Raw genomic sequence first — 23,144 nt, 5'->3', positions numbered from 1 at the left:
TGTCCGTCTGGGGTGAAGAACGTCTACTCGGATGCATTTCTGAGGTGGTCCCCTCAGGAGCGCGAGCCTCGTTCGAAGAAAGTGTTAAGTTCCCTGAATGCACCCTTTTCTGCAGTATAAGGACGACTGTCGACTTTTTTAACTTCTATAAACGAGAGGTTGTAAGGGGCAGAATTACCGTTCATCAAAAGTAAGAAAAACAAGAACAATTCCTTGCATCTCTACCATCCACTCGCCTTAGACGGTTTGGATTGACAACCAATTTATTTATTTTCACTTAGACGCAGCCCATATCAGCTAGCATATAATACTTCTCTTCTCTGCAGATATCCTTGCTGTTCGTGTTATGCATTCCCAAGCGTATCCGTGTTCCGGAAGATGCTCACTGTGTACAGCCTCGTCCACTTCTAGCTATAACACGGTCACTGCTTTCAAAGCCTCTATGTGTCTGACCCAACCACGCAACAAAGTTAAGTGATATGCCATGTAAATCAACACGTCCGGGTCCATCTATGCTTTCATCGGTTTGCATCGATATGTGGCTGCGTCGGACGCAGTGTTGCTTTGAAAGCAGTGACCATGTTATAGCTAGAAGTGGATGACCCTGTACATAAAGGACAAAGTTGAAAAGGGCACGTAAGGAGCTCCACCATACCGGCGCCTTGATTTTGTACGCTTTACAGATTACTTTCTGTTCCTCATAGCAAAAATGGCATTAGTTATAGGTATAGGGCTCAACTGCCTACATCAGAGCGGAGTTGAAGCAACCGAACGTCATTGCCACCTCGTGAATATTGCACCGTTCTTGGCATGCCCGGGTGTCATGCCGTATATCCTACTTGTTTAATAGTGAAAGTAACAGCGCTCAAAATGATTAGTTGCTGCTGCTGGTTGCCCTTCCTTCTATTAGTCAATTAAGTCCGAGCCACGAATTAATGCTAGAGCTTTTCCTACGGGTGAAACATACCGCCGTCCACTCCACGACCATTTTACCTCTCCCGACGCTCGTCTCGACCGGCTCTTGGCGGCCGAGGCTACGTCGCTACGCAAAGTACGTTCGAGAACTCGTGCCAAGCGCCCAATTAGGCAGAGGAGCGGCTTTTCGCGAGCTGCTAGACTTTCATTTGTCCGTGCCGCTTTTATCTTTCGTGCTTCTTATCTTTTTATTCGTGTAGTGAAAAACCGGGAACTGATTAAGCACACTTCCCGCGTATCTTGCGCTTCTTGCAAGTTGGAGCCAAAGTTTGCTTTATCGAAAACGAGGACTCGGGCATGAAGGAAAAAAAAAGGAAAACACGTTTAAGTCTCGCGACTTTGATGGACCTGTTTCGAACTTCGGCTGCCTAGTAGTAATCATAGGGGATTAGTTACTCACTGATTCACCAGGAGCATAGCGCCGAAGATTTTTCAAGACCGTTGAAATAATTGCGGTCGTTCTTGAATTTTCCGCCGGCTATTTGCGACCGTACACGGGTCTAGAGAGAAGCGAAAATAAATAGTGTAAGGTAAGGCGGCAAAGGGCCAGAACGGCCTCAATATACAACTTATAGGACTCGCCGGGCTGCTGGAGACGAGATACGAGTTTTTTCTTCACCTGTTCTGAACGACCAGCCGGAGTGCCGAAAAGTTTCTTTAGCTGGTCCGTGAATGTAGGCTAGTCACCAATATCGTCCTCATGATTGAGGAACCAGGTTTTGGCGACGTCGGCCGAGTAAAAGATGGCGTTCAGCAGTTTGTGAGCGTCATCGCAGCGGGTAAATGCCCAGACCCTGTTGTAGTTGTCGAGCCAGTCGTCGACATCTTCACCGCAAAGACCGGCAAAGGTCTGGAGATCGCATTGCCGGCTGGTGTATGTCCAAGCAGGGGCAGCCGCAGTAGAAGCAGGAAACGCCGAGGATAAGCGAGCACTGTTGCCCTCATCCCTAGCACACGGCTGGCTGTGGACGAGCGAAGGCCTGAACGGCGCTCAAGGGAGAACGGTAGGTGGGTCTAAAGCGAGAGGTGGGGAATACGAATCGCACCTACGTCTATTCTTTCAGGACCAGCTGGCACACAGCGCGCGATGCCCCGAGCAGCGGTGAGCGATGATGATGATGATGATAGATCTATACAGATTAAAAAGGTGAAATTTCGCGCACTGCGCTCACAATAGAAAAGAAGGCAACACAGCAAACACTTCTTGCAGAAGCATCAGAATACTGCGTATTTCGGCGAGTTAAGCTGGTGAATTAAATACCTTCATTTTCCAGAAGGTTTCTTCACTTTCTACCAGGTATTTAAGAGTTGGCTAGTTCAAGTTGCTGTACACTTTCTTGGGCACTCTATATTGTTGCGGATGGCATATTTCGCAGTATGCGAATATTTCTTTGTATGCTCATAACCAACTGTTAAACCCGACACCAGTTATATTTATTTACTGCTTCATTTTCAACGACCTTTTATACTAACAGCTTACGAGAAAGGCGAGTCACTCCATTCCCATCATCTTCCTTTCTTAAATTAAAATGTTCTCCATGAACACGGCGCTATTATTTTATGGCATTCAATGAAACGACGACATATCATCACTTCCAACGAGGACAGTCATTGCTGATTATAATAATCCGAATCGAAATACATTGAACATTCGAAATAGGCTGCGTGAACATGTTCTCTGAAACTTCATCAGCTAATCGAGCATTATTGCGATCACACCGAGCGGTAAAATCAGGGCTAATTTTAGTATGCGAAGGTGCTTCAGGCTCCTCTTCTCTTTTTTTTTTTTTGTTGTATTTTTTTAGTCAATCCGCATGATGGGCTCGAACTCTGATTGACGTAAGGGAGGAAGCAGGCACTCCTCAAAATAGCACCCTACATGTGCTGAGGCTACGAAGCGCCCACTATAACGCCATGACGCCCTCGACGCCGAATGACTCCTTGTGAGCAATGACAACAGCGGCCACCGAATGAAGTCAGAGTGCAGGAAACTATCTCCGCTGGCATAAAAAGGAAGAGGGGGGGGGGGGGGGGGTAGGGTTTGAAACACTGCACCCTTTAGACCTTTAGACAGCTCTATCATTCGAATGACTGTGGAGGCAGATGACGAACGTGCAACGGCAGTTTCGCGGTTATTTTTTTACAAATGCATCAATGGTATCTGCTGGGAATCGAAGCATTTAATAACAAGCCTTGCGGGAAACGCAACTACTGCAACAAAAAGAGCAAAGAGGGATGCTGCTGAGTGCAGCCTACGCTCAAGTCTGCTTTCTTTTGATTTTCTTGGACAGTTCTTTGTGTCTCCAACCTTCCAACCTCTGCGTAGTAAGCGACAATTCTTGTCGAAGACACATTCTTAGGGATGACAACTTGGAAGATTCTAGACGGATGTTTTATTTATATGAGAGCCAAGCGCCTTTTTTTATTATTTTTTTCCAAATTGCTACTTCAAGGCGCGTAATTGGCGAGAGCAGGAGATATCTGTGTAGTCGCGGCCTGTAACTTTTGAACGCTTGCCAATTTGGCAGGCGCTGCGCACTGGGGCATCACCATTGAGGTATAAGGGTGAGATTGGAATGCTGCAATTGCACATGCTGCCCATAGTACACACAAGCGTGTTCGTACGGCTTGTTTAAATCTGGGATTTGTATCAAGCTGCGTCGGGTGGTCTATCACACAACCTTGTAGCTAGCAACTGCATGCTAATTAGTGTGTGTGGGACAAAAGGGGCAGGTATTAAAACGCTAGTAGCAAAGTGGCTGTATGCGAACGAGGATCCTCAATAGGGGCCGGCAGAAAGAAGCCGTTAGCGATATCGCATGATAACTTAAAAGTGGTATGATGCGGTATGATAAAACACGTTAGTGCACAAACTATTTCTGGTTTAGTGTGAGGAAACGCATGCAGACAAGGTTATGTAGAGAAATAACGCCTGAAGAGGGCACGTTTCCATCACGATAAGAAAATAGGCGAAACAAAATCTTGGCGAAAAGATAAGTAGGTTGGAGCTCGAAGAGGCAAAACGGACATCAAAAATTGCCACATTGTTGTCAATGTTTTTTCATGTTAGCTTGGCCAGAAAAATTGGTACGCGTGATCATGCTTTCTCTTTACAGCCGGAAAATAAACTTGTACCGGACACAGTTATCCTGTTACGTATATTTACACGTCTCAATGTCATGTGAGGTCCAGTGCCGGTTCCCACTCCACACCTCGCCTCAGTCGCGCAGTGCTATTTGAGGACAGCAGTATTACCTCAGTCGTCGCAGCCTTCGACAACAGATTAAACAAGGCACTAGGGAGCGGGATACATGGGCCTCCGCAATAAAAGTCCGCTCTGTCGACCATCACCACCATTTCCCATTAACATGCCGCTGTTGTACGCTTCCGCGTCCTCGCAACGGGCCTCGCAGACGCGGCTAGAGCCCCGCTCGCTCCACTCAGACAGACACGGAGCCTCATTCGCCTTCGCCCGAAGAATGGTTCGAGGGTGTGAGCTCTCGCGAATCAATCGGGGATCCCGTGTTCTCCACTCGCTGAGAAACGAAACAGAAAAAAAAAAAAGTGGGATCCATATGGCAGCCGCGCGGTTTCGGGCTTTGGCTGAAAGGGGTGGCCGCACTCCGCTCACCGGGGAAGCCACCTGCAATCGATCACGCTGCCCTACGACTCGCTCACGTGTAGCCGTCGGTCGGTCGGCCGAGCCCAGAAGACTCTGCTCACCGTCACTCGGCCGAGACTAGGTGCGTGTGCGTGTGTGCGTGGCTCCGTCCAGGCGCCCCCGCACGCATCGTCCCCGCCCGCGGAAACTTCCGCCACGTGAGCGTCGGCCGTGCGCCTCATCTCGACTGGCTGCTCCAGCTCCAGCTGCAACCCCCCTTCCCCCTTTCTTTTTCCCTCGTACTCAGCCGACGTCTGTCCGCAGAGAAAGCGAGTGCCGATGGATCACGCATGGCCGGCTCGTGTGATGAAATGAGCCGCCGCCGGTGGCAGCCCCGCCTACAGATCTTCCGGCAGTCGCGCGTTTGCAAGAGGCGACTGACGGGGGACGCCGTGAGAATCGAGCTAACGGCACTTCTGTCAGTGCGTCTGTCGCCCTTTGTACGGGAATGCGTGAGTGTGAGTACGTGCGTGAATGAACTTGTACGCGTGCCCAAGAGGGGAGGGACTGATGTGCGCCGTTGCGTGTGTGTGTACGAGTGTCCTTCTCGAGAGCGTAATACCATCGTACGCTCGTCGCTCTGAGTCTCTGATTATCATACAAATGGGAGAAAGAAAAGCACATGCGAATCACTTTTTGTAGTGTCCTTTACCGTCTTTGCTTCTTTTTCTCGATCATTTTTTTCCGCTTCCAGCGGTTGCGTCCTCCTTCCCGGAAATAAGGACCGGCAAGAAATCGCGACTGGTGTTTATACAGCGTTAATAGGACGTCGCCACTGTCCATAGGAGTGATGGGGAGTTGTTAAACAAGCCTCGGGGAACCGGCATGGCCTGCGTGGAGAAAAGAAATCCGTCGCCGGAGGCAATCTGGCGCGTCTTAAAGGGAGCCGTGCACAGCCCTCGTTTTACGCATGCATCTCTTCATTCTGTCGCTTCCCTCTCTCTCGCTCTCTGTTTGAACAGGCCCTTCTCTTCCGCACATCATTCGCCTCCTCGCTGCTCCCAGCCGATGGTTGCGCTCCGAAAGAGTCTTTAAACAAGATAGGAAATAACAAACTCACGTGCTTGCGCGTCAGTGAGGCTTAGGACGCGAAAAGATGCCGGGGGTGCAAGGAAAATGTTTTCCTTCTACAATGAAATCGGCCTTTGGCACTCGTGTTCGCGCCCGAGCTTACTTTCAGGAACGTACACGTGAACATGTTGTTGAGTATGGCCTTATGTTTCCGCCAAGGAGAGAGAAGCGTATAGAGACTCGGGGAGTAAAGCAAGGGTGTCGTCGGTTCAATATTCTTCTTTAGTCGGTTCTGACATAGCGACCTTGCGAGCTGACGCATTCTCGCTAACAGATCAGTACAAGTCGTGTGGGCTTTTCGAAGTTTCTCCAAAGTGGGGATAGACAACTAAAAAATGTGGCTTCCTTCTTTTTCTTACTTCGAAACGTGAACTAAGGCAAATTTATTGTATAAGACGTCATGCAATGAATACACTTCTGGAGTATTCAACGCTAATACGGACTGTACTATTGGCGGAAGCCAGAATGAAGCGAGTGTCGATGTCTCGTGCTGTATTTCCCGCTGGCCCTCCTGCCTGTGGGAATAATAAAAACATAGCGTGAAAAGATACACAATTAAAACAAGGCCCACATTTAGCATTTAAAGATTAGCACGAAGTTTGGCAACGTGTGCCTTTCCAGAAATTAAAATTGGTGGGTCTTGAGGAAAAGAAAGCCGCATTGCCCGTCACTTCTATGCAGACACCTACAATAACAACTAAATGCATACAACTGGAGGTGTATGGATGTCTGCCAAAATTATAAAGCCCAGAGGGTTTGCTTCTAAGACGTTGAGCTACTTAGTATTAGCTAAAAGGTGTAGCTCAAAAGTGAACATCTTGAGCGCTACGTCCTTTTTATAAACGTTGTACACATGGTGTTACAGAAACCACTTCGGGCTCAATTCGTACTGTTTCATCGTGTGTTTCTTTTCATTGTTGAGAGGACGAAGTTTTGCGAGGTTCGTATGAATATTGAATTTTATTCAGGGGTAGTAGTGTATAAGAATTCGTAATCAATATTACGTGTAGGATTCATTGGTCCTTTTAAAGTGCTCACTTTTCTCTATTACGTAAGTGCGGCGATAAACTTCGTTATCTCGGCAATGCTTGTAGCATTCTCTCCCTGCTTTTGGACACATCACCGTCTAGCTAAAGCTTCACGAGATAGCACGTGCACCACAATCCTAGATGGGAGCCACAGCATATACTACTTCACTTTTAAGAAACATTCTCGCTCTTGAACCGTCCGTTATGGAAGCAAATTACATTTTTTGTTCCTATAAGAACGCTACTATTTCGTCTTGAGTAACATACAATTCGCTATTATATTCTCCTTAAGTGTTTCTGTCCTAGTTGCCATGGTGGCAGATGGAAGAGACGGGCCTGTTCCGCGTTTCCCAACGCTATCACTTGCTTTATGGTAGCCGCACCCAGATAAATAAAACAAGAGCCTGTTATAACGTTACGAAATGCCTCTAAACGCTACAGCACCTCTAAAAAAACCCGACGCTAATTCATAACAATATGGCAGGTTGCAAAAATAATAAAGATGACACGCAGGAGAGAATATATAAAACACTATAAACGAGTTTTAGAGAATACACAGGTCTTAAAAGGGAAGAAAGGGAACACGTAATACAGACCTGCCTTCCGCCCACCTAAACCCGGCGACTGGTTTTCACAAGATTTCTATTTATCTTCATCTAGGAAGACGCCCAAGGGCTTCACGATTCCTTAGTTTTAGTGTGTTTATGGTCTGGTTGCCTTTCTGGTCTTCTAAATCTGCATACCATCGCTGTTGTGTCATTCATTCTCCTAATCTCCTAATCTGCGTCCTTTACAATGTTTGACTTCTTTTGTTTTATTGTATCTTCCGTTTCTCACTTCATCTTGATGTCTTTTTTCTTGCTTTACCTTTTGTCCTTAGTTGCAATAGCTTTATGTGCTTTCCTTTTTTTGCCACGTTGTCACCGCATTCTGCTCGATGTACTCTCCTTCCATCTAGTTTTGGAGTTTGATTTTGTATAGTATACTGCAGGTTCGGTACCGTGCTTTAATATCGATTTTTTTTTTTTTGTGTGTGTGTGTGTGCTAGTTCTGTCTAGGTACTTAAAGTTTCGCTTTCTTGAGTCGCACAGAGCTACACAAAACCTCATGGTTAGCAAGTTAGTGGGACTCATTGGAGGGGAAAATTAATTGTTGTGACCACTTATTATTCTACCAACTGGGACATTGTAATATCCCAGTTCAGCTCAGCGCTCTTTTGTGTAGTTTAGTAAAACTGCTTGACGTAACCATGTAGTAGTAACGTCGTGTTCGTGCACACGCTCGGAGGGAGACTGCGCACCGGGTTGGAATTAAGCAGGGGATTACGTCGACGTACGGAAAGTGCCGAAATGCAGTCTGTTTACGGCAGTTTAAACGTGCCTGCCCAGCTAAGACGTTTCCACGAAGGAGGATCATATTTCCTCGAAAGTTATGCGACTCATAACTCACGCTTATTGTTATGGCGACGAAGCCGAAACTTAACTAACGGCAGTGTGCAATAGTTATTCTAACGGTTTGGGGAATCGCAGATAAACAGGAGTGCGCAAGTAGGCCTTTGAGTTCTTCATAAGTTATTTTTGTTTTTCTTTCACTACGCTACGGCAAAGCATACATGCTCAATTGTTGCGCTCAGTTACGGTGTTCGAGTTGCAAATTTGTTACGCGTAGCCGAGTCTTACGTTCACACTGGTTCTAGACTGACGTCGATGCGGTACGCTCTACAGAATAAATGTCGGCCATACTCACCGCCGAAAGGAATCATATATGCAATGTTATATATTAATGATTGCGTGTTTGCGTTTATACATTATTGAACGGCTTTCACCCTTGGGCAAAGATACGCAGAGCAGACAAGGAACGAAGCGTGGCAGTAAACATTCACGTAAAAGATCGGGAACACGATGCAATTAGTCGTATTTTTTATGTCCATATCTAGAAAATTGGCGAATTCGAGATTTGCATGCCATCAATGGAAATTTAAGGAACATCTCGTCATTTTATTTTGTAGTTTTCGTACGACTCGCCTAATACCTTTTATATGCAAAGCTATAATGTTTAATGGTACACGCTCCCGAATGTAGGCCAGCAGTGGATCTGAAACAACATAAAATGCTTCCAGACACATTGGAGAAGCATCATGTGAACCACATATTACTCTCATTCGTTTTGTTTCGAATGAGGCACCAGTGGCGCGGTGCGCTAAAAACCGGTTTCTGTCTCTGACCTTCGGGAGTGAAACCATCACTCTCCAGAGGCCCACCGCTATAAGCCATTTACCCCCCTGCATACCTCTGACTAAACATCGGTTTATCCACCATTCACGATTCTCGATCCACCGCTCTATACGCCACAGCAAATGCAGCGTTCACTCTCAAATAACGACATCCACACCCCGGTTCTTGCTTCCCAAAGAACGACCTTTTAGCTCTACCTTCTACGTAATATCCACCAACGCTTCAGGAAAACGAGTATGTGATTGCGGAACAAGATTAATTTTGCACTGGAAAAATTATCTGCCCTTAAGAAGCACTGCCCATTTGCCATCTCTCCACTTTAGCCCACTTTCAAAACTAAAAGGCTGCCCGCCGACGCACCACCTTTGGCTTACCTTCACTCTTCAAAAGAATTGTGGCGAGTGTGTGAATTGTTCACTTAATATGAAATAATTCATTAACGTAAAAAAACATTCAATATAGAATTGAGCTGCATGTTCGCGATTGTCGCGTCAGAGGCGGGAATGTCGGGTAACTTATTTCTTCTGTATGGTCTCGGAATGTGGTAGGAGACCAACGAACGAGCGCAAAAGTGAGAAAGAAATAGTATATATGCAAAATTACGTGATTAAAATGCCTATATGGAAGGGTTCACTAGGACAGCCGTTTTTTTTGTTTTTTTTTTTTTTGTTTTTGTTTTTGGTGGCTCTTGTATAGAGGACAATATAAATTAACCTTGAAAGGGGTGACGTTCTCTTAATTTCGATGTATATTTATTTTCAGTGCCGCCAAAACGTCCCGTCATCATGGACGAAAACGGCACCAAGATCGAAAACATCACAAGGCCGTACCTGGAAGGCGAGGACTTGACTCTGACCTGCGACGTTTATGACGGTGAGTTTGTTTTTCTTTTTTGCCCTTGATCTATTGATGCTTCACTTTTATTTAGAAATACTTTCTTCAGTACTCTCTGACCTTCTTTTGTTGCTGCCTGTGAAAGTCTGTGGCTGTTTTTCCTGCCCGAGATGAGTTCTTCTTGTTTTTCTTTCTTTTCATCATGGCATTCTTTTCCATCAAGAGGCGCGTAAAATACACCTAGATGGTGCGCGAAGAGGAGGTGATTGGCACAGTCTGTGTCAACTAGTTACTTTTGTTCACTTTGCCTTCAGCCTAATTAATTTGCCTTGTGTGGTTGCGTCATCAGCATTTATAATTCCTTGAAAATTAGATGTAATGCAGTGGTCACCCCTCCGAATGTTCAGTCATCCACGGGTGTTACTTAAGAAACCCACTGCACTGCTTATAAGAAGCCACTCACAAAGACCGCACGTCTTGAAAGGAAAATCACGCTGAACACCTTACCGTGTAGGCTAAGTTCTGCGTCGGACGTGCTTTTTTGATGAGAAGGCGTTACAGGTTCCCCAGAAAGCACGGCGTTTCCTGTTTTGTAAGCTAGGCCTCTTGCAAGAGCCGGCGCCGCATTGTGGGCGAAAAATTACGGGCATGCCCCAGGTAGCTCATAGCTCGCAGGTGGCATGGCAGGGATTGGCGGGAACTGATTGGTCTTCGGGTTGTGTAATCGCCACGAGGCCGCATGACATAGACGAGTGTGCAGCAGATGCAAGTTCGGGTAGCTCCTTTGAGATTGGGGAAATGAGACTGGCATCGAACCTTTCGGGATCCGCGGATCCTGAGTTAGACATGCTGCGCTTGGGTCACGCAGACACATTCGTATACGGCTTAGTTAAAGCGAGGCTTAATGTCTTCCTCGGGTGGTCTCCTGCATAATCGGGCAGCTTAAGACTGTATGGTAATGAGTTTGTATATAAGGTAGTGGAGGAACTACTGATTAAGAGAGTAGCAAAGTGTATTCAATTAAATTGCAACGGAGTTCAGTAGCTGTATTAAGTTGACCATGAGAACGTGTATGGGTGGAGAACGAGAGAGGTAAGTTAACTACTTAAAGTACAGTCTTTGTCAAAAATATACAGCCCAAGGGTTTTGCTTCTAAGCCCCGTAATGGGGCTCAGTACGCATCTGCACCGTTCGAGATCCAGTAGATTATTCTCTATGCTTACCTATATATTCCAGTATTGCTTCCAGGGGCTTAGTTAGAGTGCTTAGAAACGAACCCCTTGGGCCGTATATTTTTGACAAAGGTTTCAATTTCTGTCACCCCCCGGTTACATTTACCCTCCTTTGGAATCCAAACTATCAGTCGTAGCGACTATCGGTTATCTTCCCGTTTTTTTTTATTGCCTGCTTAGACAACACCGCATAAATACGAATCATTATGTACATTGCATTAGCATTACGTGCCACGTATGTATGTACATGCTCATTTCTTTATTTTAACTAAAAAGTCCTGAACTCACCTATAATATTGTCACGTGGTCGTGACAATGCCGAAGCCAGCAAATGAGGAGACTGGACTTGCGCCCAAATTAACTACTTATTGGGCTGACTTGCAGTCATTAAAGAACTGGACAATTTGGCGGCAGCGATAACAAGAGTGCTCAGTGGAGGTCGAACTACGAATATTCATAGAAATCGACAGCGCTCATTTTAAAGGCGGCGAAGAGCCTCCTAGATAACCAGCCAAGGGAATCTGGAAAGATCAGGAACAACACGGAAACAGTTGTGCTTCGCTGCGAATAATCGGGGAAAATCTCGACGAATTTCGCGATACAAAGAAAGTGATAAAGCCGCGTTTCGCGACAACGGGCATGAACACGATCGTTCCGTGCGCTATAACCAGAGTGATAAGTCAGTGTGCTGGCACCTGTTAAAAGCAACATTAAATTTAGTTTTCAGTGTTCCGCGGTAATACGTTCTCTGGCTCACTCTGCACACTTTATCTTTACTAAGGTTCTGTACACAAGGTTCTGTGTACTGTACACCTAACGTTTTAGAGTGTACACCTACACTTGGCACTGCTACTTCCAAGGTCATTCACACTTGCGCGTTTGACTGTGAAACCCCGGAGCGGGCCTAACGTGAGCTTTTCTACCCGTACCATTGCCCGTTTCTTCATTTTTCTTGTCCCTAACATTATCCGGGGCCACTGAGTGATTGTCCTGATAGTGGACAATGACGTTCCGCTGTGATCCCACATGACTGGCTGGAGCATTCAACAACTCCTTCGTCGGTGCTTGTTGCATAGCCTCGCTATCGGTGAGATGCGTGCCGGTGCGAGGGCGTCTTTGCTTCGGCACAGGTATCAGGCTGAGTCTGATGATCCAGCTGCTCCGGCTTGAGAGAAGCAGCAGCGAAGGCAAAGCGTGATCGGCTCGAAGCAGAGGCCGACAAAGAGCGAGAAGCTCGCACAGAGAAGAAATGCCAGTATAATGTACGACGTTGCCGTGCTAACAGAGCTTACTAGGTAAACCAGGGTTAGCCAAGATAAACCTCCTCAAATTTTTCGTTCTGTAGTTCTGTGCGTTGCCTTCAATTTAAGCAGAGCCATTTTTGTTAGCATCCACGTTTTTGCCTTATTGGTGAGCACCTGTCAAAATTTCAATAAATCTTGCTTCCCGGACAAAAACCGGTGCTATGTGTCAAATAATAAGACACCTAAACCTTGCTAAAAGTTGAAGCGCTTTGCGTAACGATCAGGTCTGAATTCAAATGTCAGCAGCAAGCAACGCGCGACTTTGGCCGTTTCGCAAAATGCCCACCATGACGCAGCCTTCAAGGGCTCGAATATTGGCACCGTTGGCAAGGCAAGAATAATCATTGAGCAATACGCGTGTTGCGTATAATAACGTGCTTTTCTGGCATCGAAGCTCAGTTTTTCGTAATCTTAAGTGCAAGTGGTGATGGCTGAATGTTTTGCAAGGGCATCGCTTCCACTGCGACGTCCATTGCCCTGCGGCCTTCAGGCAATCTTTAGTGCTAAACTTCGACCGTCTTCGACCATCTTCGACCGTCTCCTCGACTGTTCAATATAATTCTATGGAGAGAGTCGATCGGAGGGAAATTGAAGGCGCGGAGGAACGTTGTCGGCGTGGAGCAAAGTTAGCACCGACGATATGAAATAAGCGGAGGGAAATGGAATGATCTTGAGGCATCTGCCGGAGGAAATGTGGTCTTTGTCTTGGAATTGCGTCACTGCAAGGTGGCGCTTTTCATTTTTTTCCTCATCTCGTTCTGCGTGCAAATGATTCGATATAGCGTCAGGCACCAAAAGTGTCATTCGGCAGCAGCTGTGGGCGGCAGGGTTTCGGGTGCCATAAAGTTTCCTCGGGCATCAGCAGGGGCAGCAGCAGCAGCAGCAGCAGCAGCGCGTTTAGCGCGTCCACTCTTTCTTTGTTGACTGCTAATTGACGCTACACCCTTCGGCGTTGCGCACAAAGTCTTGTGTCTCTTAAGAAGCAGATATAAGGTTAGTTTCGGGGTGCCTAACATCCGCCTTATTTTTGTTTTAAGGTCACCTTTAAAACAAACATTTCCGCCTTTATTACGTTGATAAAGTAAAGTGGTGCAAGAAGCGTCTTCTTTTCTTGTTTCAGTCCGATATGAAGGGCATATATAAAGCTTCAGGATATTGGACTCTTTTATCTATCCTAAAACAAATTGTTACAATTATCACATTTACATGTCTTGTTCCCTACCGTCAAGCTCCATTTGTTTAGGACGTAAATAAGACCAACTAGAATTCTGCATGAAGTGTTTGGGATCCTAATCAAAGAACTTTTAATTACCACATTAGAGTTCGTTCAGAATCACTCCGCTCGTGTTATTTTTTTAAATTACGAACAGCAAGTGTATCTGCAATAAAGTCAACACTTGGTCGTGCAGTTCAATATATTTCGCTTATGTCTTTTCCACGGGGTTTATTATACTAGCCGTATTCTCAGGGATGAGTCACTTCTCCATCTACCTAATATATCGTCACGCGCTGATAACAGCTTCAAGGTATGGATCCCGCACTGCCTAATCCCAGTTTGCCTGAATTCGATTATTCCTTCGAGCTGCAAATGAGTGGCACCACCTCTCTGCCTTTATCACTTCCATCACATATGCCGAAAAGTTCAAGGAAACTGCTGCTGAGTTTGTGTGCCCCTCTTCTATGTAATGCCGCTGTGCCCAGAGAGTATTGAAAATAAATAAATAAATAAATAAATAAATAAATAAATAAATAAATAAATAAATAAATAAATAAATAAATAAATAAATAAATAAATAAATAAATAAATAAATAAATAAATAAATAAATAAATAAATAAATAAATAAATAAATAAATAAATAAATAAATAAATAAATAAATGATTTCCTAGCCGGTAACCAGTATTTTACACATTATTTACATAGGGAGAAAGCCGACAGCCACTGAAAGCGAGAAAAGCATGGCCGATTTTTAAAATTTATTTGGGTAATTGATCAGTGGGAAGTATGTTGTTTAAAACATTTTACTGCAAGATAGTTGATTAGACAGTAGAAGAATCTAACAATGCTGCCAATGGGTACAATTCAAAGACGGCATGAATTCTGCAGTGGTTTACCAACTGAGCTACAATGCCGTTTTTTTCCCCTTTTAAACATATTTTATGCCTTGAAACAATGGTCTGGGCGCATACATGAGCTACTTACGAACCTTCCGTAAGAAGTAATAAATTATCCCAACACCAAACACTTTAAGGCAACAGTCGAACAGTAGCAAGGCTTAACATGTCAGCAAGAACGAGCACAGGTTTGTTACGAAGTCTGCCTGATTATACAGTTCCTGGAAGTGAAGAATGTCAAGGCTGAACTGCAAATATGTACAAGCACCGGATTTGAAATATCGGCCCATCATGCGAACTAAGGCGACGTCTGTTCATTCTTCTACTTTAAGAGGTATTTGGGTCAAATTTAACCTATCGTTGAGAACGGTGGTTGCCTTTGTTCATATTTGTGTTATCATCCTACCGCTAAATTCTCTAAACATGTCTGTTAATCAATTCAAATATCATCATCACAATCAGCCGGACTATACCCACTCCAGGGAGAAGGCCTCTCCGATATTCCGCCAACTATCCTGGTCATGTGCCAGCTGCATCCACTTCACCCCCTGCGAACTTCTTAACCCCATCCGCCCACCTAACCTTCTGCTGCCCCCTGCTACGCTTTCCTTCCCTTGAAATCCATTTTGTTACCCTAACCTACCATCGGCTGTGCTCTCTTTGCAATACATTCCCTGCCCATGCCCACTCCTTGATTTCCACGAGAACGTCATTGATTCGAGTTACTTCTCTGACCCAATCTGTACACTTACTCTCTCTCACTGTTACACCTACCATATTCCCGGAAGTTCCCTACCACTCTGCGATGTGCCCAACTTATGTAGAACCATTTTTGTTAGCCTCTACGTTTTAGCCCCTACATGGGTGGCGCTAAAGTAAAAACATTATGGCGTCGGTTTCTCTCTCAGCCGTGCGTCCTTTCTGTCCCTTTTCGTTTTTATTAATCGAACAGGCAGTGTCGCCAGTCATTTGTTCGACGCGACGCGTAAACAGGCCTCCAAATAACACCAGATCAGTAAATACGCGCCGTTTTATAGCTTATGTCGCGTCGCGATGGGATCTTGCATTCTTGCCGACGTCATGTTCGCTCGTCTCCCCCGACAGAATCAGCGGGATGCATGTACGACACCATCATTATATTTCTCCCTTTCCTTCGTAAGGGCTAAAGGAAAAGGGAAAGAGTGGATGGCAGAGAATGAAAGATACACTGAGGGTTCCAGTACAGCCCTGGGTTTGCGTCTTCTTGAAGGCGCGGCTATCCGAGAAGACATTGAGCTTCGCTCGCGCTCAGCTCGCATATCGCTCCTCAAGAAGCGGAATGGACGAATAAAAAGGAACTTCGGGCCATCATCCACAGCGGCTGAAAACGGCGCTGCAAAAAGGGGGAAGAAAAGGCGCGGCAACATTCTCTCGCAAACATATGGGCGAAAACAAGCGGGCGCCCGCTGGGCCGAGGTCTCCTCCCACAGCAGCGCAGAACGAGAAGTTATGATCCGGCGAGAAGCCGAGGTTTCCGCTGCGCGGACTCCTCAAGCGCGCGGCGCGCAGAATGAGCGGCGGAAGCATTGTTTTCAAGTATACGATTTCTGGCGCTGACGGCTTCCCGAAGAAGAAAGCTCGGGTCACATTTGTCTTCGTTGTTGGCGGAGGGGGAGGAGGGTTTTGGCTGCGAGGCTGCGCGCTCGCACGCACGCGCTAGGGTTCTGGCGAGCCTCTCTTCAACGCAACGGCGGCAGCTCCCGATGGGGAGGCAGAGCCGCAGAAAAAAGGTCGCGCTCCCTACTGCAGAGCCCCTTTTCCTTCCTCCTTCCCCCTAACCCCTCCTCCCCCCACGTTGCTCTTTCCCGCCGCCCAGCACGAGCAGTTGTCAACAAACAAATGGCGGCAGTAAGAAAACTGCCAAAAAGCTTGCCACTTGGAAAGCGAGATACGTGAGAGAGACGAAGTCGGAGGAGAGAGAGATATGAAGACAGGGTGCCGAATATGGCCTCTTGTTGTCTGGCCGCATCTGGTCTGCCCTGGCCTGGCGGCGGTGGCGAGCCCTTTATTCTGGCTTGCAAGTGACAGTCCTATTGGAACCAATAACTTTCCTGGTGCTTTCGCGGATGCGCGCACTGCTGGAGCGGGGCCTGCATTATAAATGGCCGGGATTTTTCGCGGCGAAGCCTGTGTAGTGGCTTGCGAATATCGGATTCCCCGATGCGGCAAGCGTTTTCAAGAACCACGATGTGGTTTGCCGCCCGCCGGACGTCGCTGCTGTGGCGTTATTGAGGCGAGCAAGCTGCTGGCAGAAGTCCTCTGAAGCCTCAGAGGCCTCCTGCTGCTGTGCCCGGGTTTGGCTTGACTTGTCTGTTTCTGCTAACTTTATTTGCCCTCTTCTAAAACGCGAGTGGCCTACGCAAGGACTCTTTTGCGCTTCAGTTACTTTCTGATTTCTCTGCGTCCTCGTGAGCAAGCAGGCATTAATTTTTTTTTTGTTTGCTGTTTCAGAACGTATTTTTCAATGCGTTTCGAAATAATGTAGAACTTAGACCAGCGATGACTACAAGTTTGAGTTTAAGGGGTCGTGAGCAAAAAATCGCCCCTTCGTCTGCATGAGCGCCAAAGTATGGACTACAAACTGTGGGCCTGGTCTCAGGTTCACGTTAAAATCGGACATATCCATTGCCTACATTGGAGACTTACAGACTGTTCTTAGTGCTTCACAGCGAATATTTAAAGACAAAGATCAACATGGGAAAGAAAAGTAGTACAGCTTCTCCTGCAACCTGAAGAACAAGAAATTCCTTCATTGTGTGAAAGTAGACACACATTCCCGATGAGTCTAAGGTTACGATCGAATATCTTTATCCTTAATGACCGTTGCCTTGCCACGTCGAGGGGGGACCGCTTTCTTGCACCCTGTTTAAAGTACTACGCCATCCGCTGGCCTCATTACGTCCTTCTAAAGTCTGGTGGAGGTTTTACGCTCATGACTCTTCCTCCAAGGGCTTTGTCTTTCAAGGCAGAGGCTGGTTGAAAATGCGTTTATCGATTGGCACAAATATGCATGACTTGTAAACATATTCACCGTACGATCAATGAGTGGTCACGTTTCGCTGAGACAGTGGCAGGTTTATCGACTCAGTGGAGAATGACGGCAGAACATACTTGAAGGGCCAGTGAGCCCGCTATTTTGAAACAAAAATTACTGGTAAATTTAAGCTTAACGTTTAAGGGTTTGACATGACCGCGGTAAAGGTTTCTGTCGGCGGCTTCCTTTGCGAATCTTCGCTCGCGTACATGAACCTGCTACATGCCTAACCACTAAGCTCTGAACGTTTTGCTTCTGTAATTGCGTGCAAGGCCATCAGCACACGATCTCAAGCTGTCACGTTATATGAAGGACCATCAGACATAGAACTAAAGCCCCTCTTTAGGCATACCATACGAATGTCCCCGATGGTTCAGTTCCACTCTCGAAGGAGTTTGCCGAGTTGTCAGCTCCTACCTACTCGGCCTTGTTATGAGTTCAAGTGAGTTCACACAACTGGCCGACGAGTATGTGCTTAGTTATGTCAGTGGCTAACACTGCCTACAAGAGGCGCGCTCTTGATATTGCGTTCAAAGCTTTAAAGCCAACGCCAGGTTTTGAAAAGAACGGGGCTTTTAATACCGTCGCCTTCAATAATAATGGAAATAAATTACAGGTTATTGTCGGAATTTATGCTTTCTCGTATCGTTCAGACTACAGCACCAACAAGACAGAGATGGCTCCTTAATTGTAATACAGAAACTATACCTAAAAGCTAATCTTCGCATTTAACATGCGCTATATTTGCCCTGCAGAGGAAGTAGGATTAGGCAGCCGTGTCTCGAAGCTCAAATGTAAATGTAAATGGAAACGTTGATGTCGATTTCGAGCGTGTGCTTCAAAGAGCCGTGTCTAGCTAAACAGCAAGGGCATTCGACGGTGACTTTATAGTGAGCGCCAAAAAGGTCTTTAGTCAGCCAGAACTGAGGTTGATTTGATCGTGAAATAAAAGAGTCCTCAAGCCGCACGACGTTGGATGGAAACTTAAATGCGTATGCTTCATTTGGAATTAACAGCACTTATCTCGCACCGGCAAGCCACTCCAACTTTAATGCTATCGGTACCCTACAGCTTTAATCTCGCATGGCAGACCCTTCAGACTGCCTCCTCCTGTGACAGTCCTCTACTACACCGTTGCTACCAGGTTCCCATCATACTGCGTTCAAGCAATCAGCTGCTTGCAACAGTGTCTATGTAAATCTATCCTTTGCGCAATGTACGCTTACAAGAATCGTAAATTGTAAAGCGAAATGAAGTGAAGTGAAGACGTGTTAAATGCTGTAAATGTTCCTAAGATTTTATGACGTAATAAGCTAATCTCTCTTTTTCCCAGCAAAAAGAGGAGGTAAAACTAACGTATCGGTACCATAATTCGTGTGACAGATCTTTCGAACTTCGTAGCCCACCCGCACTATATATGCACTGCCCCACGGATTCTTCCACACACTCTCATCGCAAACAGGAGAAAAACAAAATTGTGTACTTCAAAATAAAGTATGCTTTTAAATGGACACGAATACACAACGCAAAAGACCGTGCCTACTGATGCGACCATGCTGTTGTCGGATATACACCCACCCCGATTCCGAGAATGGACGCAACGATCAGGCTTCGCTCATGCGTGCCTGAACTTTAATGGGCAAACTAAACCCCGAAAGACTTCGCGGAATTCGATTCACAATCTCTGCTTTGTAGTTTGCCTGTACAATGACGCTGCCTATTAATGGTTCTTCTTTAGCCCCGTGTAAATATAAAAACAAAATATAAGCATTTGTCTTGGCGAATTAGTTCCAAGGTGCTTATTTGTTTCTCACTAAAATGGCCGGTAGCTGACATGCGTCGGGTTCTAAAGGCAGGGTTTAGCTTTTCGTGCTCTATTGCCCTCTGAAGTGTGTGCACATCAAAGTTCTTTATTCCGCACTATATAGAGAGACTAGTCCCTACTAGCATATCTTAAGTGTAATATGCACATATTCCATAGGCGCTATATACGCCAGGAACTGCTTATAAATTTATTCCGTGCAGCGGCGTTTTCCTCCTGAGCATATATGACATGTATGTGTGCGTGCCTTAAAAATGCCATATAAAGCGACAGTGGGTCATTCGGACGCAGGTAGAGCCGAGGTGCTTTTGAGGGTTCATATAATCGCAAAATTAGAATTGGCTGTTCGACAGAGTATAACATACATTTAGATACTTCACGTCCTAACCTGTATAGAGAGTGAACGTAGAGCTCATGCTAAATGAAAAAATGCAGTCTTTTTATCCCTGTAACTTATTACCTCTCTTTATATGCTCTCTTAGCTTTACGCGGCATACTGTGGTGCACGAAGTAGTGCCTCCGCTTTGATTCGCTTGAGTCAACCGTGTGGCAATCCGCACTTAGCGTTTACCACTGACACAATCATGGTCATCACTGACATAGTCGTCGCCGTCATCGTCGTCGTCAAAATTAGTTTCATTGCGTGACTCGCCAACAGCGGGAAAAATGCATCTACATGTCCTCAATTAACCATGTAATCTGACAGCTGAGGTCACGTCATCCACATTTACCATGAGTATGCTTTAGTTGAGCATGCAGAACGGAGTGATTAATATATTGCACACAAGACCGCAGCTGAACGTGTGCCAGTTGAGAAACAAAAATGCCTTTGCTCAAAATTTGATGACAGGCAGCAATTCAATCAGTGGCCGCTGTTCAATATATTTGTTTTCACTGTAGTGATCATGTTGATAAAGAGGAATTTCTAGCACCGGTAGCAAGTTTCGAAAATGCTTAATATATATATATATATATATATATATATATATATATATATATATATATATATATATATATATATATATATATATATATATATATATATATATTAGTACGAATCACTACTTTTGGCAAGGGCAGAGCATTCGCGCATATCAAAAGCATGTTTTCTGCAAACCCTGAGACTGCCTTTATTTACTGACCTCCAGTACACGCCTTCTTGTCCACCTGCGCTTTTCTTGTGTGCGTCTGTGGATGGGCGTTTATGGGCGTTTATGGCCACAATGTTGTGTTTCACTCTTTTTGAAGCAATCGCAAAATAGTTGTGATAGTGGAACGTTCGCCCCTAAAATGACACTTGGCGTTTAGGAAAAAAAAGCGATGATTATATCTGGAAGACAAAAATCGCAGACACAGAAAGGAAAGACAATGCGGGTCGAACTGCGGTAATTATCTACAAGCAGTAACCTTACTTCGCCAATTGCTTCTTCTCATTCAGGCACAACCGGATAACTGGGGTAACTCATGCTGTTTCGTTCGCAGTTGTGTGAAAATGCACTGCCGCCTTAGCATGTACATTGGCAGACGGCCAGGGCTGTGCAATGTGGACGCAGATATCACTAAATAAAATCCTGGGGTGCAACCTGACAGAATGCGTTTACAACTGAAAAAAAAAAAAAACTCGCACGTGCCTAATAATTTCACTGGATATTCTTTGTGCAGGCCAGCCAGAGCCAGTGGTGACGTGGTGGCGCGGTTCGGAGCTTCTTCAGCAGGCGCTGAGCCGCACGGCAGGAGGCCACCCGCGTGCCACGCTCTTTCGCCTGCGGCTCACGCGATCCGATTACCAGGCACGGCTGACCTGCCGCGCCATCAACAGCAACATCACGCAACCTGTCTCCACAACCATCGTGGTCAACATGCACCGTGAGTACTAATCAAGCTTTCTAAGTAGTTTATAAGTACTCCCAACCACCAACCAACACGTTTTGATGGCGAATGTGGTTCCTTGCTTTTTATTTCCTTTCCTTTTTGGTGAGAAGAGAGAGAGAGGGTGGTGGGCTTGTCCCAAGGCATGACGTACACAATTACCCCGCGTGGTTTGCATTTTAGAACGCTGCTCTTATGTGCTCGCAGTGCAGATTAGGCGCGTCGCCGCTGTCGGTGTAACCGAGCGAAAGAGAGTCATAGGCCACCAGCCACGTGAAAGTTACGAGTCGAGAAGAATTTCTCAGCACAGGAGAAACAAGAGCCAAGAGCTCTGTGCCCCTGGCGTGCGGCACTTACTCTTCTGAACGTTTTCTTTGGCTTGTGAGAAAATAGTGCGCTTTGTAACTGCACGTACATACATACATACATACATACGTACATACATACATACATACATACATACATACATACATACATACATACATACATACATACATACATACATACATACATACATACATACATACATACATACATACATACATACATACATACATACATACATACATACATACATACATACATACATACATACATACATACATACATACATACATACATACATACATACATACATACATACATACATACATACATACATACATACATACATACATACATACATACATACATAAAATTATTTGCCACAATATATTGCAACGACGTTTAAATAGCTGCGCTCAAATTTCGCTTTATGGAAATATGAAAATTTACGGAGTATCATTATCACCCTTGGAATTTTTCTTACTTCGCGCGAAGAAGTATTTCTGTTTTTCATCACTTCCCATGCTTTCCTTTCCTCGCAATCCTCTAACGAGAGGCAACCGCATGATTTGAAGGCTAGGCGGAATTTTATTTGACATCACTGTCTCCCACATCATGATTCTATTTTTAACCTAGAAGCGCCCATCGATTTTTTGCGCCTTTGAACCTTTATGAAACGCTGCCATGATTTAACACAGAATTAAAGAGAAAGAGGGGATTGACTCTAGGCTTAACTAGGGCAAGGAAGGCAGGACAGGGCAGGGCTTGGTATGACCCAGTGAGTGAAGCGTGCCTTTAGCGGATGCTCGCGGCTTAGGTCAGCAACGTCGTAGTGTTTACCTATAGCGCACTGCAGGAGTCCGTCGAATTCCCAAGAATAGTTCCGCCATTCGGGGCCACTTAACAGCCACGCATAGCACTTCACGGATGGCCGTGACTGTCGGTTGGCTGGTTAGTTTCGTAGACGCCGCCACTTCTATAACACGACTACGTATATTTTTTTAAGGCACAACCGGCTCTTGCCTTATTGATGAGAATATGAGATGCCCGGAACAGCCCAAATGTCTGAATTGTTGAAGATCGAAGACAGACTGTCTTCTCGCCGACCTTGCTTCCAGTGCCGTATAGATCTTGTTTTTAGCAGCATTGTACAATGCTCGGAATGCAGACCATGGGTTGTGAATGGTGATTAAGCTGTGCCTTCCTCGCCAGTACTTGGTCCTAGACTTTTGCTGCGTTACCGGCGTTACCTGGCGTCCTCTCGAGCAGAGCGTGGCTTCCACATGTAGCATAACTGATACAGCGGAAGGCGACGTTGTTCACCAATTGCCTGTAACAGGTTAGTAATAATGGAAAATAAAAGGAAAATATCGCACGTACAAAGCCCGGAGCAGTATCGCAATTCAAGTGTATCATACGTTTTTCTTAGACACCACAATGTATTGCTTGCCAACTAACTGCGTGCTGGCAATCACCCTGTCTTGTTTAGTGGCCCTTTAACCGAATGCAAGAGACTGGTTGAGTTTGGTTAAGGTAACGTCCGCCAAGCAAGACAGAGTGGTTGTACTCGTGAAGTTCGTTGTTTGCAGTGCGCCATGTAGTC

The 23,144-nt window shown here is 45.6% G+C and overlaps 1 protein-coding gene across 1 annotated transcript in view; it reads left to right on the top strand.

Moving 5' to 3' along the window:
* LOC146198861 (synaptogenesis protein syg-2-like) overlaps window positions 1-23,144 on the top strand; it is a 359,012-nt gene that overhangs the window by 283,017 nt on the left and 52,851 nt on the right. Inside the window, exons 3-4 of the mRNA XM_084592669.1 lie at window positions 9,732-9,842; window positions 21,011-21,214. Coding sequence (XP_084448795.1) covers window positions 9,732-9,842; window positions 21,011-21,214 — 315 coding nt within the window. The remainder of the gene's footprint in view (window positions 1-9,731; window positions 9,843-21,010; window positions 21,215-23,144) is intronic.

This window comes from Amblyomma maculatum, chromosome 2 (assembly GCF_055883805.1).
Source record: "Amblyomma maculatum isolate TAMU_Amacu chromosome 2, ASM5588380v1, whole genome shotgun sequence".
Classification (NCBI taxonomy): domain Eukaryota; kingdom Metazoa; phylum Arthropoda; class Arachnida; order Ixodida; family Ixodidae; genus Amblyomma; species Amblyomma maculatum.
This window is presented reverse-complemented; position numbering and strand designations above follow the sequence as displayed.